We start from the raw sequence: 15737 nt of genomic DNA, 5'->3' as shown, positions 1-15737 counted from the left end.
CTATTGTGTCTGCGACATGTGTACTGTGTATTCTGACTTGTTCAGAAACCTCTTGAGACTAATACATTCTTAATTGCCCGTTCAAGCCGAATAGGATTCAGTGACATTACAAACGTAAGAACATTTTATATATCATATTACATTATTTCTAAATAATTAAATTGATTGTAGTGAACCCCACTATGTCAAAGAAATGACAATGGAACAATAAGTATGCCGGTTATGGATTTACCTGCACAACCGAAAAAGATGGCACACAACGACCGCAATGCATCTTGTGTTCCAAGATATTTTCAAACAGCAATCTCAAACTATCAAAGTTATAAGAGCATTTCAACAGTCTGCATGGTGGCAAAAAAGCGCATAGCATGAACAGCTTGAAGTCAAAGAAGGCTCGGTTTGATACCAGTGGAACTATCCTAAAATTGTGCGGACCAGCAATTCAAAAACTTTTATTAAAAGCATCATATCAAGTGGCACATTTATGTGAAAAAAAAAAAAGAAAAGAAAAGAAAAGAAACCTCACACGATCGCTGAAGGGTTTATTAAACCTTCTGCTATAATTATTGCTAAAACAGTTTTAGATTCAAAAGCACATAAAAAAATCCAACATATTCCATTATCGAATGATATTATATGATCGCGAATACCAGATCTCAGTGAAGATGCTTTAATGCAAGTTATTGAAGACATAAAAATCAGTCCACTAAAAACAAGCATGCAACTGGATGAGTCAACTGATGTTGATAATTGTAGCCAACTTTTGGTATTTGCCAGGTACGTGAAGGAAAAAGAAGTGATAGAAGAATTTCTATTTTGTGAGCCACTGGAGGTGAATACGAGAAGAATTGATGTTTTTACTCGCATCAAAGATTTTTTTACTAAATATCAATTACCAATGAATGCTATTGGCTCAATATGCACTGATGGTTCCCCAGCAATGTTAGGCAAAAATTCAGGATTTGTTTTCACACATGAAAAGAGAATTACCGGAAGTTTTAATAACACATTGCATGTTGCATCGTCATGCACTTGCGTCGAGAGCATTGCCAGAAAGTTTAAAACAACATCTAACTACAGCAGTAAATGTAAATTACATCCAAGGGCGAGCGCTTAATCATCGCATTTTTCCTGCATTTTGCGAAGAAATCGGTGCTGATCATACCGTGCTTCTATATCACACCGAAATACGATGGTTATCTAAGGGTCGCATGCTTAACAGAGTTTATAAATTGCGTGAGGAAATTATTCAATTACTGACTAGTCAAAACTGTTATTTAGTAAAAGATTTTGAGAGTACTGATGCAATGCTGAGGCTGGCCTACTTAGCAGACATATTTAGCCATTTAAATGAATTGAATCTATCAATGCAAGGATTTGGTATAAATATAATAATATCTAGCAAAAAATTATCTTCTTTTATCGCAAAATTAGAAATTTGGATATGTCGAGTAGAAAAGGGGAATTTTGCAAACTTTCCCTTGCTTGATTCTGTTATTGCGAAAAATGAAAAGAATACAATTATACTTGACATTTTAATACATTTGAGAAGATTGAGCGATTCATTCGATGGATATTTTTCTACCAGAAATATTACCAAAATTCAGAAATGGATACTGGATCCATTTCTATTTAACTTAAATTTGATGGATGATAGATAGTGATCTGAAAAAAGATCAACTTATTGTAATGCGAGCAAATGGACATGTTCAAATGGAATTCGAACAATTAGAATTGCAACAATTCTGGTGCTCACAGTTACAATGTTATCTGGAGTTGGCGAACAGAGCACTGCAGTTACTCTTACCCTTTGCTACCACCTACTTGTGCAAAATGGGATTTTCATCGCTTTTGCATATAAAAACTAAAGTGAAAAACCACTTAAATGCAAGTGATGATTTACGCATATGTCTTTCAAAAAGGAACTTCGCTTCGACAGTATAATAATGAACAAACAACAACAGACTAGTTATTAATAAAAATAATATTCTTTTGTATTTATATAAAATGTATAATGTTTTTGAATAAACAATAAGTTTCGCAAAAAATGTATTTTTCTAGACTAAAAAATTTAAAAAACATTCTTCAATGGGCTGCGGGAGATATATTTCCAGATTCGATGGGGTGTGACTCGCTAGAAAGGTTAAGAAACACTGATCTAAAGGGTATCAAAATTTACAAAAAAAAAAAAAAAAAAAAAAAAAAAAAGCTTAATATTTATTTGTTTACTTTATTAAACATTTCTTTCAACGTAAGTTGCTTCGTTTTTTGTGCTAATACTTTCTCTTTAATTCTATAAACAGACATAATTTCTTGTTCAGTTACAATGTTCAAGTGTTCTGTGTCGAGAATACCGACTAGCGTGTCAATCTAAATTTTTTCAATTTCAGTAACCTCTCTGACACTTTCTTCACTATCGGTAGCAGTATTTTCTGGACCTAGAACCCTACTACAGATTTCATCGTACTTTTGTTGATTGATGATAGAGGCATTGTCATCACAATGAAAAACTTCTGTTACATCATCTTCATTTATTACTGCTTCTCCACATTTCTTTACAAAATACATTAACTGGAAAATTTCCCCTTATTCAAAAACCTTCAAATTCGCGGCTATCATCTTCACCGTCCTTACCATGAATTTCATATAAATTATTTAATATATTTTTCTGGGCATAAATTATTCCAAGCATTTTTTTAACGTATCTGGAGACACATCCTTCCACGATCTTGCGATGCTCGACAAAGCAGATTTTATGCTAAAATATTTCAAAAATTCTTGAATAGTTTAGCCGTTGTTCAAGAAATTTAACATGGATTTTAAAAATGCTACTTTATACTTGCATTTCTGATATCCAGACGTACAATTTGGAGGGAAGAATAATGCAGATACATTATCTTTCATTAAAACTTTAAATGAAGTATGAGCCGAACAGTTGTCTACAATCAGGACTATTTTTGAGTCATCAGGTAAACCAACCGAATTCAAATGTTGGCGATCCTCGCATATAAGATGATTTTCAAACCATTCATTCACGCTTGTGTCATCCATGCTCTTTTATTTGTACGATATATAACAGGGAAAATAGTTACTTCTTTAAATACTCAAGGTCGTGCATGTTTTACGATTATGAAAAGTTTGCATTATAAAAAACTTCTCATCCCTTAATTTTGCCGCTCAGTGCTTCCTCAAATTTTGTCTTAGCTAAATTCTGCCGCCGCTTCTGTGTTTATGGTGAATAACATATCGGTTATTCTTAATTAAAGTAGCACTAAATGTAATCTTTTGGCCTATGAGTTTCATTAACAAAATCTATTTCCAGCATATGAAAAGAAATTTTTGTTGAATTTTTCCTCATCAACATTTTTTAGAGCATTTAAAAATCTATAATAATCGCCAAATGTAATTAATGTTAGCATAAAAGGTTCCCATACTCTTGTTTTTCTATTACTAATATAAAAAAAAAGTTCAGACATCACTGCATGAGTTATTACTGAAGCTGTCATGTATTGATAAACTTGCATTGATGAAAGCAAAATATAATAAATAATGACTTACCAGGTCGGCATCAGGAATATAAAATAGGTGAATGTTTCAGTTTGAGATGTAGGCCAAGTAGACACTCAGCTATGGAGCCAAATTATTAATCTCACAAATTTATGCTTATATGATCGTTTTTTCATAACAAGGTATTTTATTTAGTGCCTAAGTGAAATTAAGAATTGGAATTTTTAAGTGAAAATCTCCATGTTTTATTATGGCAGGAAAAATCAATCGCGATGCGTAAAGCATACAAAAAAAAAAAAAAAAAAAAAAAAGTTTGTGGCTTTGAGGTACGGATTTTAGATCATTCCGGATAATGGGCGCTCAGATTTTGGACTTTATAATGTATTACATTCATTACTATTAAACATGAACATGAGTAACACGTCAGAAAAATCTATAAATATAAATCTTATTCAAAGATCTGAAGATAAAATTTAATTAACTTTTATTAGTTTTTTGTGAAAAAATGAAGAAACTTTTGCTCATGTTTTAGATTTTTACTGATATATCCAATTTTTAATCCACAAAATCCTCTATATAAAAAAATCGGTATTACTAGAACATCTTTAATGTATTGTCGGCCAATCGTAGTCCCAGCTGGAAACACATAGAGCAAGGTACCACAATCGATTATGATCTCAGCTTAAGCCACGACATTACGTGTATGATATCGGACCCTTTCCTGTATGTTTTCCGGACTACATGCAGTACCACTTCCATGCCACATCAGTTGTCGTCCACAGTGAACCTACCTTCATCTGAGAAGAGTACACAAGGCTCATCAGTTGTCTTTTCTTCAACTGCGATGCTTAAGACATCAGTGCAAACGTGCAGAAAGGTGACATATGGAGAATGGAACGAATACAGTAGGACAGTGGGCATATATTCTTCCTTCATGCAAATGTCTGGGCACAGTTTTTTGGGTGATTTGCTTGCCAGTAGCAGCAAGTAACTGATTTACTACCTCAGTAGCTGTTCGGTAATGGTTTATTTTTGTCGATAGCACTAATGCGACTATCTTCTGCTGGCACACTGTGAACAGGACCTTCCCTGTGACGTTTGCTACACATTTCATTTGTTTGAAATGATTTCCAAAGCTGTGAAACAACACTATGGCTGATGCTGAACTCTCTAGCAAATTCTGTTATTTTTCTCCCTAGTTCAATCTTGCCAATAATACAGGCATGAGTAAAATCATCTAAGTGATGTCAGGAAGACATACTGAAAATTGCAAGTTTATCAATTGATTCTTTCCCATTAAATTTTGCTTTTGAACAACAAAGGTCAATATGCATGAAATCCTTTATTTCTCTTAGTGCTATCACGGGATGAACATATTCCAAAACTTGCATATGCACAACACGTCTTACTGTATGCTGCACTTATGCTAATTTCACGTTTTCCCGTCTTCCATTTCGTGACTGCTATTGCTACAGTCATCCATCCTTAGCAATTGCCCACCAGTGTAATATCTAATAAATATGTCCGTTTTCACTGCCCTGTATGGCGAAACTTGGCAATTTTTGGCGGTATATGGATACCGATTTTGTGCACTTATTTGACTCGTTATTTTGGCTTGCGAAGCCCAAAAATCGCCACTACACAAAGCCAAAATAACAAGACAAACAATTGCACAAACTCGGTATCCATGTACACATCGATTTATTTTCACTTAAAAAAAATCCCCGAATTGCACAAAATCGGCATTGCGCACTCCTTTGACCTTATTCATGTACACATCAACCTATTTTCACTTAAAAAAAAATCCCAAATTGCACACTTTTTTAACTTCATCCACGCACACGTCGACCTATTTACACTTCGAAAAAATCCCAGAATTGCACAAACTTGCATTGTGCACTCCATTTACTTTGTCCATGTACACATCGATATATTTTCACTTAAAAAGTCAAAGGAGCACCAAATTCTACAATATAGGCAAACAAAAAATACATAATCTCAATGAAATACATTTTAAAGCAAACAATAAAATAACATAAAAAAGGAAAAAAACATGTTATACATTTAAGCACAATGAAAAGCAAATATTCACTTACCATGATTTTCGAGTTCGCTTCGTACATCCAGAGCCACGTAAAAATCAAAATATCAATCATACTCAAATGACTTTTTTCAAACCAGGTACTCTTCCTGATTGAACGCTTCACATAGTGACCCGATTACGTCACAATAGGGTTTCCATAACATTCAACTACTCAGGTTACCATAAATGAAACAACAACTTGGCAATAAATCAAACAACAACTTGGCAATAAATCAAACAACAACTTCGCCATAATACAAGGGGTACCTTAAAGTCTACTCTACCCCCTCAAATCATTCACTGCTGGCTGCAACTGTTGTCTATATCATCTGTAACAGTTTCAAGCCACTGTCATAATTTTTGTCACCATTTAATCTGTCTGCCCTCATTAAATGACTTTCAGAACCACAAAGAGTATCAGATATAACCGTTCTCTTGAAGTTTTTCTCTATAACTGCTCCATTTATAAAAACCCATGATTCAAAAAAAAAAAAAAAAAAAAAAAAATCAATTAGTATGATAAAAACAACAACAACCTGGCCAAGTTCATTTTAAAATTTAGGAAAGCTGGCATTCTGAATGCACTGAAGAAAGAAAAAATTACGTGAATATTTTAGAAACTGGAGCTAAAAGATGGGTGGTAGGCAGAGAATGCCCAAGTAAATATGGCACTGTGAAGAAAAATACATGTACAAAACTACAGAAAAACACTACAATTATATATATATATATATATATATATATATATATATTTGAAAATCAAGACTTATTAAATGACTATGCATAAACATTAAGATAAATTCAATATTACATTTTAATGACATTATAGAAACAGACCCCCAAAAAACTAATTACTATGAAGTTTATAATAAAAATAATGAAAACCCAACATTAGAGAAAATAAGAAACAGAACAGACTTTATCCCTTATATTATGGTGAAGTTGTTGTTTCATTTATCGCCAAGGCACTAGGCAGCAGAATTTAGGATCCACAGAGATTGCATCAGGTGGGAATGCCTAGTGCCGCCAGCTCTGTGTATACTAAGACATATCAGATGAATCTTTTAAATTGTAAGTTTTTAATTTCTTTATTAATAAAAAAATCCAGTGATAGAATAGACTTTAAGGTACACCTTGTATTATGCCGAAGTTGTTTGATTTATCACCAAGTTGCTGTTTCATTTATGGTAGCCTGAGTAGTTGAATGTTATAGAAACCTTATTGTGACATAATCGGGTATGATTCTGGGATGTTTTGTAAGCACTTTTGTGGTGTGTGTTGGTTTTATTGTTTAAACGGTAGAATGGCTGAAAGTAGTAAGATTAATTTTAAGTTTCTGCACAATTTGGAACAAAAGGGGAAAAGAGCATTAATTGACTGGTGTCTAAATGAAGGTTTACTTAGTAGCCATTATAAGTGTCCTGTACGTAGGAAGGATATGCGTCTAGTCGAACGTAAAAAACCGTTTAGATGGATTCGAATGGGTTTGTAGGAAGAAAGGTTCAGATGTGGTTCAGTAAGTGGATATTTGCTTTTTGTAGTGCTTAAATGTACAACATGTTTTTCTTTTTTTATGTTATTTTATTGTTTGGTTTAAAATATAGTTTATTGAGATTACGTTTTTTTTTGTTTGCCTGTACTGTAGAATTAATTCGGTGTTCCTTTGACTTTTTAAGTGAAAATATATCATTGTGTATATGGACAAAGTGAAGGGAGTGCGCAATGCAAGTTTGTGCAATTCTTGGATTTTTTTTTTTAAAGTGAAAATAGGTCAACATGTACATGGATAAAGCCAAGGGAGTGCGCAATGCCATTGTTGGGCAACTTGGGGATTTTTTTTAAAGTGAAAATAGGTTGATGTGTACATGGATAACGAGTTTGTGAAATTCTTTGTCTTGTTATTTTGGCTTTGTATAGCAAGCCAAAATAATAAGTCAAAGAATTGCACAAACTCTGTATCCATGTACTGCCAAATAAAAGTTTACAATTGGGTGCCCCTCGTTTTTTAGCAATTCTTTTTTGACGCCAAGAAGACACAATTTCAAGATGGCTGTTACGCAGAACCAAAATAAGAAGTCAAAGAATTGCATAAACTTTATGTCCAAGTAGACATCGATCTGTTTTCACTTAAAAAAAAATCCTAGAATTGCACAAACTAGGCACTGCGCACTGCTTTAAATTTGTCCATATACACATCAATCTAATTTTATTTAAAAAAAAAAAAAAAAATCAGAAGGTCAAAGTTAAACTATCATGGTAACCAGAAATGAGATTTCATCGCCAAAATTTTATAAAAAATTGTCGCTAATAGAAGGGGCACCCAATTCTACACTAGAGCCGCGCCCCAAAAGTCGCCAAGGGATACCCTAAAATATATGGAAGCACTTCCGCAGAGAACCCGGTTTTGGCGATAATATTTCAAACCTGGTAACCCATCGGATTTATTCTATTCGCTTGTTCGAAGTTTGCAACCATTCCTCTAGCGTTTATTTTGTTGAATTATCAATGTCGCCGTTTGCATTTGCAGACTTATATTATTCTTCTCTTATTTATTATTATTGTTTCTGAATTTTTTAACAACGAATAGATAGAAATATTTTCGTAGATAGATGCTGGTTCTCCTTTCGGGATGAAAGAAGGGGTGAATGCTAATTTGTAACATGGCTGTTCACGTTGTGTTCTTAATTATTAACAGCTCTAAGAACAACGAGGTTTCCAACGTCTAAAATAATTTGTTTTCGTAGACCGCAAAAATGCGCATGTACATTTTAAATAATTAAGTAATGCTTTTATTTTTATTATTGGTTATTGTCATCTAAAATTATGAGAATAAATCAATTTTTATGGCATAAAATTTTAACAAGATAATATATTGTTAATGCTTCTCTAACAATAACCTTTCAGATGATGGCAGGTGTGACATAAATAGATGATTAAATTGAAATAAAAAAATATTATTGATTATCTAAGATGACAGAATAGTTTGATGCATCACCATGGTCATCAAAATTAGCAAACAACTGCTGGTGTAAGGAATATATTGTTTTCTGTGTTAACTGGAATTTATGACAAATTTTTTTCGTATATCACCTTTAACCGGTTAATTTCAGTATATTAATACTAATTTATATTTTTCAAATGAATTTTTATTTCCGTTCTAAATGTTTATGTATTGTCTTAATAATATATTTTTTTCTGTGCTAACTTGAATTTAATAAAAATTAATTTTTGTAATCACGTTTAACCGGTTAGTTTTACATCTACATGCTTATTATGTGTGAATTTTTACTACTATATGCTTAATATATTGTTTTGTCTGCTAACTTCAATTTACATGCACTAAAAATCACGTTTACGGCTCGGCTCATCGTCGCTGAACCGCGAGCTTGGCGAATAAAAATGCAACGGCGCCAACGGGTTCTCTGCGGATGAAAACCCAAATATACTTTTACCTAAGAAACATAACACGTAATTCCCTTGCTCAAGAATATAATCTCATACCTCTTTTACTATCGCATTATAATTTGGAAGTAATATATAATTTTCAGCATAAAATAGTACCATATCACAAACTTTTAAGAGACTGATTCAATTTTATAAACAAATAACAAGAATGATTCTTTAATATAATTCTGGAGTTGCATTGATAATGATAATTTCACAGTTACCAAATGCGTATATTCCACGAAGAAGATCTGGTTTCAAGCCCATGGCATCAAATGTCTGAATACTTTCCACATTGTCGCTTGTACGAAATTCAACATTCATTATATTCCGTGGTTTAAATTTTCGCACTTCAGAAGCCATTTTCTTTAAATTCCAACAAAAACTTTATAATAATGTACTGTAAGCAGTTATGCTCAAATAACATGAAAGATAGATAGACACAAATCCATCGTCAATCAAAAGATACACATAAATCACACAAACTGCTAGACAGTAGAGAGGTATCTTGTTTTACAGCCGCTAAATCCGAAGAATCTTGCTAAATCTTTCTGCTCTGCACCGATGTCAGACCAAAGAATCTAGACGAAAGACAGATAAAATAGACAAGCGTCTAGTCCCTCAGACGCTAGTTTTCTCCCTAAACATCTGCGCCTGTCGTCATTTCCCTGAAGGCGGCGCCACAACCGTCTAGCCCCTCAGATACAAGGAGGTTAGAATAGCTATTGCTCCTATATACCAGGCATTCGCGCTCCCAAGTGGGAGATTTAATGGCGGCTGAGTGGCTAAGGTGCAACAATTTTTTGTGTAAAATGGGCGGATGTACAGCTATTAATTGTTCAAATCATTCACGAAAAGGTCATACATTGGTAAAATTTCCTAAAAATGAAGAAAGAAGAAAAATATGGGTAAATAATTGCCGAAGAGACAATTGGAAACCTGGTCCAGGCGCTGAACTTTGCTTAGTAAGTATAATGTTAATTACGCCTTCATTTAGAGTTTATATCTTCTCTGATGTTTATAATGTACAAGTAAAGTGAAATTCTTGTTTACAATAACCTGAGTATCTGCTAATTTCTGTAATAATAGCTATAATTAAATTAGTCTAGGGTTAATGTACCCGTCGCCAAACATCGCCAATGTAGATGTTTTGAATATGGAAAAGAAATTTCTCTTCTAATAAATATAATGCGCGGATTTTGTTTTCCTGTGCTAATTGTGGAATTTATACTAATGTAACATGAAAATCATTAGCATATTGAAATTTATTAAAAAATAAATAATAATTTGGAAAGTCAAGATAAAATCTGAATGTTTGCTAAAGATATATGTAACATTATACTATACTTGCAACATCGTTGGAATGATATATAATTTTTTCTTTATTTTATAATCACTATTGTTAAAAAGTTAGATGAGTTGTTTATGCACGGTGCCCACCATTGTTTCTTGGTTAAAATAACTTCCAGAATTTTGACATTGACATCTGAAGTCAATAGAATAAATTGAATAGTGTGAGACAAAATATATATAATCTGACTTCAATAATTGCAAGGATTGTGCAAGTTTATTTATAATCACAGTATTATACAATTTGGCAATGGAGTAAAGATTTAGAAATGAATGCAGAACATTCAAATTAGTATTTTCTTGTTTCTAATATATAGAAATATAGTCTATTTTCCAGTATAAAAGTTTTACTTAAAAGTATGGGAAAGCAGATTTGTTTCATGCATGATTTTTATAATACTGGTATGAAATGAATGAATTTTAATCTGTAAACAATTTTTTGTTAATATTGAAATGCGTTTCTTTGGGTACATTTTTAGGCACTTGTGGATCATGTCAGACAACATGCAATAGAAAAAAGATGTCCGTGTGCATAAATTTTCCCATTGTGTTACTTCATTTTATCTAAATTTCAAGGATAATTCTTTTCATTTTTATATGGCATGTTATCAGTATAAAGGCTAGTGAAAATAAATTGGTATGTGTATCTGTTTTTGAAGTGTAATGCTTAAATAAAAAGATGGTGTGTGTTTCTTCATTTAAACAAAATTTCAAGGATAGTATTTTTCAGTGTTGTACGGTTTGTTATTTCTCAATGTAAAGTGTAACAAGGGGAAAAAAAACTGGTATGGTATATCTGTTTTTTAAGCATGATAATTTTATTTATTTCTTTAGTGATGCATATATAGAGAGAGAAGGTGTTTGGTCCAACTGAAGTTATAATAAATCTAATTTTACTAGATCTCTCCCTTCCCTCAGGTGTAGAAAATTTTCAAGTGCAGAAAGTTTATTTGCAGAATTAATTCATTTCTGATAAACTTATTATCATTAATTTTTTATATAACATGTTATTAAGTTACACATTTGACTACTGTGTAATAAAATTGCATTTAGGGCAAAAAATTAACTATAATTTTGCATCTGGTGACTAATATCATATGCTTCTAAGAATATTACTTTAACTTTTTCCATAATTTTTGTATTTCAGGAACATGAAACTGTTATTTTGATATACTTAAATAAGTGTGTATCTGAATAAAAAGTGTGTATCTGAATCAATTAATGGATACAAATATTTTACAGTTATTTTTAGAAGATATTTGCCATATCGCTTCTAATAATTCATAAAGTATGTTAAAATATAGGTAAATAATTTGGTGCAGAATTCAAATTTAGGGTTTAAAATATAGTCAATCATAAGACTAAATGATTTTTATTGTCATGATTTCCCTGGGCTTAAGAATGTACTTTTCGCCCGGTGGAAATTGTCATCAAACTGTCCTGAACAGGCTTTTTGTTGATAATAACTTCCAGGCTTATCAGTACCTCCTTTTGAGTGGAGGGTATGCAAGTATAGTACCCAATTTAAATTACATTGTGATTGTAATAATATTGTGGTATGAAATAAGTGATTATAATTACAATTTAGGTAATTGCATTGTAATTATATTACATTGTATCTGTGAACTCTTAATTTCATTACTTTATGCAATTATGTTGTAAGTGCATAATCTAATTGCAATAATATAATCTATTCGCAATTACAAAATAATTATAAATGCAGTTACATCTTAAATAGAGGCCATTTTAATACTTTTAAATTTTCGCAAGATAACTTCCCATTAAGGTTCATTTGGAGGAAACTATGCAAATATTAAAAAAGAAGTTATGCTAAATTTACATATTTTGTACAGTACTTTCTTGTTATAATGCTGTTCAATATATCTTCAATACTTTTGTAAATTTAACGACATTCTTTGCAATCACTGTGGTGCTTTAAAAAGAAGTTTCTTAGTTATGCTTTCTAATAAGAATGGGTTTAAAATTAAGTATTATGTATAATAACTAGCAGTTAAAAAAACTTGACTGCATGAAAATGCTGTTGCTGTGTAAAATAAAAAATAAGCTTTCTTTTATCCTTTGAAATGAATTACATGTGGTTAAGTCGTCCTTTTACAATTTAAGAATGTGGTTAACACACATTCTTAAATTGGACAGGTTTTATCTAAATTATTAGTATAAAATATATAAACTATGAATTATTTTGTAACATAACTCAAATTACAAAATTCATTCTATATACGTTCAAAGTTATTATCTTTTATGGAATAACTGTTTTTTTAATTTAGGTAAAAACTGGATTTTTAGAAGTATTACAAATACAATGCAACACAAAGGTGATCTGATTGAAGAGGAAGGACTTTTTATTACAGTTTCTAGTTCGTATTTATATTACATTTGATGAAAAGCATCCAAAACACAGAATGCTGTACTTTCTTCTTCCATATTATGTTATGAAATATTTCACACATTTAAAAGAAAGTGTTTCTTCAGAATCTTGCACAATTATTTCCATGTACCTCAGACTTAAATGACAACATATTCTTAAGTTATTTTTTTAGTATGAATTTACAGTGTTTTTATGGAAATTTTTGTTAAAATGTCATTAAGATAAATTTATTTGCACACTCTACGCTTTAACTATTTCCCCATTTGACACTATTGAAAGTTTTTATTCATATCTTATTTATTATAGTCTGCTAACGAAACTGAAACATCTAAAGAATAAGTTATTTTGAATATGTTTACAAAATATACGCGAAATTTTTATTTAAGTGAAAACGTCTATATACTATTCGAGAATTAATAAATTATCCGAAAAGTTTATATGCGCTGAATACCGCGCGTCTATAAAATAAATCTTTAAAAAAACAGCAGACATTCAGCCAGCGTGTGCGATACACGCGCCAAAATTGGCAGCGCGTTCACTCCCTCGCCAAGAGAGAAACGTTGGTGATTCAGCCTGGTTTAGAGGAGCCTTACTATTGCTCAGATACTAGTTTCCTCCTGATTCTTCCCTGTTCATTTGCGCAGATTCACGCGCAGCGTATTTATGTCAGTTCGCCATGCAGAAAGGAATCAGCTGGCACCGACGCCGTGCCGCGTATTTCCAAACCCTACCCCACTTTTCGAATTTTTGACGTCATGGACAAATCGACTAGTTTCGCCTGGATGGTAATTCTTGAGCATGCGCTGAAGGGCAAAGAAATAAAAGCTCACTAATCTGGTTCTTCGTAGATCAATATGACAACGAATTCAAAATGTTTTAAAAACAGTTCTTTAATCTTTATTTTGTAGTAGATGCAACTAATGTCACAGAGAAAAAATATTTCAATAAAAAAGTTCTCCATGTTAATTCAATAGCAAAATTATTTCTATTTCAGTGAGACATTCACTTTCAATGCTTATATAACAGAAAAATGTAACATAAGCATTTTAGAAGTTTTAAATATAAGCTAAAAGTTTACTGTACAATTTTATGTAAGAAACGTAATAATTTACTTTCATTCCTTTGAAATTGGCATATTAGTTTCCAATCAACTAAAATTTTTGGCAAGTTAGAGACTTAACACACAGTATTCTGTCACTTAAAATATCAATTAATTGTTCTTTTTCATTTAGAGATACATTGGAATTGAAAATACCAAAGGCAAAATGGGTCACAGATCCAACCTAATTCCTTATTTGGAAATTTTTCAAAAAACTTTCTGTCAATTTTATCATATGTTGTTTTAAACAAGAAATCTGTATTATTTTCTTTAGTAAATTCTGAAAAAGCATGTTTCAGTTTTTTTTTTTTTTTTTTTTTTGTTCAATTCTCATTGGCTTAGTTTTAAAAGCTTACATTAGTACAAACTGCGACACAGTGTGTCTAGGTAAGATTATTCGTTTCAAAATGTCTGTTAATAATTTTAAATATTTTCTCTCCAGTTGCTTTTCCTTCATAAATATTACAACATAAAAAATATTCTACTGCGTCGTCTTCAAAAACTTATCTCAGATAAACGATGAATTGAAACATTTTAGTAATGTCGGTAGTTTCATCAAGTTTTATAGTAAAGACTAGATTTTGTTTTCTATAGTGTCTGATATGACAAAAATTTGGTGAGAAACGGTATCTTTTTTTAATGCTATAGTTTTTAAATCGTTACTATGATGCCATTTTAATTGCTGAAGGAAGAATGAGCGATTCTCCAATTGCATGAGGTTTTAAATTTTTTGCAATTATGAAACTTTTAAGGATGCCTGTAAATCCTTCTCAGAAACTGTTGCATATTTTTTCAAAAATACATTTAAATTTTTCATGTTCTCAGCTCATTCCATAAAAAATTTCTTCAGATTTATTTACTTAATCTTTATGTTTAGTTTCTGAGGTACTTTTCAGTTTCACAGGCGCAAATCTCGCCAAGCAGACTTTGTAGGCAACAACATACAATATACACATAAAAAATGTTAACAAACGTTTAGTTCTAAGAATTTTTATTTTGAAGGCATAAACATTTTAATATCTTTTAAAATTTTGTAAAATGCCAATAAATAAAGATAATAAATTTGTAAAAAGACATTAAGAATTTACTATGTTTTCATGGTTCAACATCCTGATTTGCCGGTTTATCACGCGACACCAAGTGATCTCATCTCACTACGCTAAAAAATCTAATTCTCTCAGTAATTATCTACATTAATTTCAAGTAAAATCTTAATTTGGAATGCAAGTTTAAATGCAAGAATTATTTCAATTCGTACAAATAGCTTACTCAGAAATTATGTAAAGCCGCAGTGCTTTACTTTGCTACTGCATTCTCATTAGAGTTGATGAATTTAAGCCTTGATTTTACCTTCGGGTGAGTGGCGCGATTGCAGTCTAATAGACTTGATTACTGCGAATGGTCTTGGGGCATAAAATTTAATTATCTTGTAAAAATTCTGTGTAGTTGTATGCCAGTATTGAAAGAAACAATCAATCTGATAAGAAATGGCTGCGACTTGTTTTGAAAATGAGGCGTAAAAGGTTGGCAGCGAAGATGGCAGTTTGGTATCAGTTGTACCATTGTTGGCGACTTTATTGTTTGTGGCGGCAAAACGGGAAAAGTACCGTTTCTAAATGTGTTTTTAATTTTGCAGGTTTCATGCTTTCCATGTGTCAAGTTTTCACTGCATTTAACACAGAATGGGTATTCATTTTCCATTGATAATGCAACATGTAAAACAGTATAAAATAAACTCTTCTTGATATTTACTCAATTTTTTTTTTAGAAGTAGAGAGCCAATGGTTTCATTTAAGTTTGCATTTTTATTAATAGTTTTTCTCTAAGTTTATTTGATGTTGGTCCATCCATCCCTTTTCTCTTGT

General features: G+C 31.7%; 1 protein-coding gene across 1 annotated transcript in view; it reads right to left on the bottom strand.

Moving 5' to 3' along the window:
- LOC118198444 (eukaryotic initiation factor 4A-III-like) overlaps nt 1-9660 on the bottom strand; it is a 61928-nt gene extending 52268 nt beyond the window's left edge. Inside the window, exon 1 of the mRNA XM_085817876.1 lies at nt 9259-9660. Coding sequence (XP_085674002.1) covers nt 9259-9397 — 139 coding nt within the window. The 5' untranslated portion in view covers nt 9398-9660. The remainder of the gene's footprint in view (nt 1-9258) is intronic.
- Between the last annotated feature and the right edge of the window lie 6077 nt (nt 9661-15737).

This window comes from Stegodyphus dumicola, chromosome 1 (genome assembly GCF_044657685.1).
Source record: "Stegodyphus dumicola isolate Sdum_Otavi_A_Nest chromosome 1, ASM4465768v1".
Taxonomy (NCBI): Eukaryota; Metazoa; Arthropoda; class Arachnida; order Araneae; family Eresidae; genus Stegodyphus; species Stegodyphus dumicola.
Note: the sequence above shows the minus strand (reverse complement) of the source record. Positions and strands in the feature narration are given on the sequence as shown.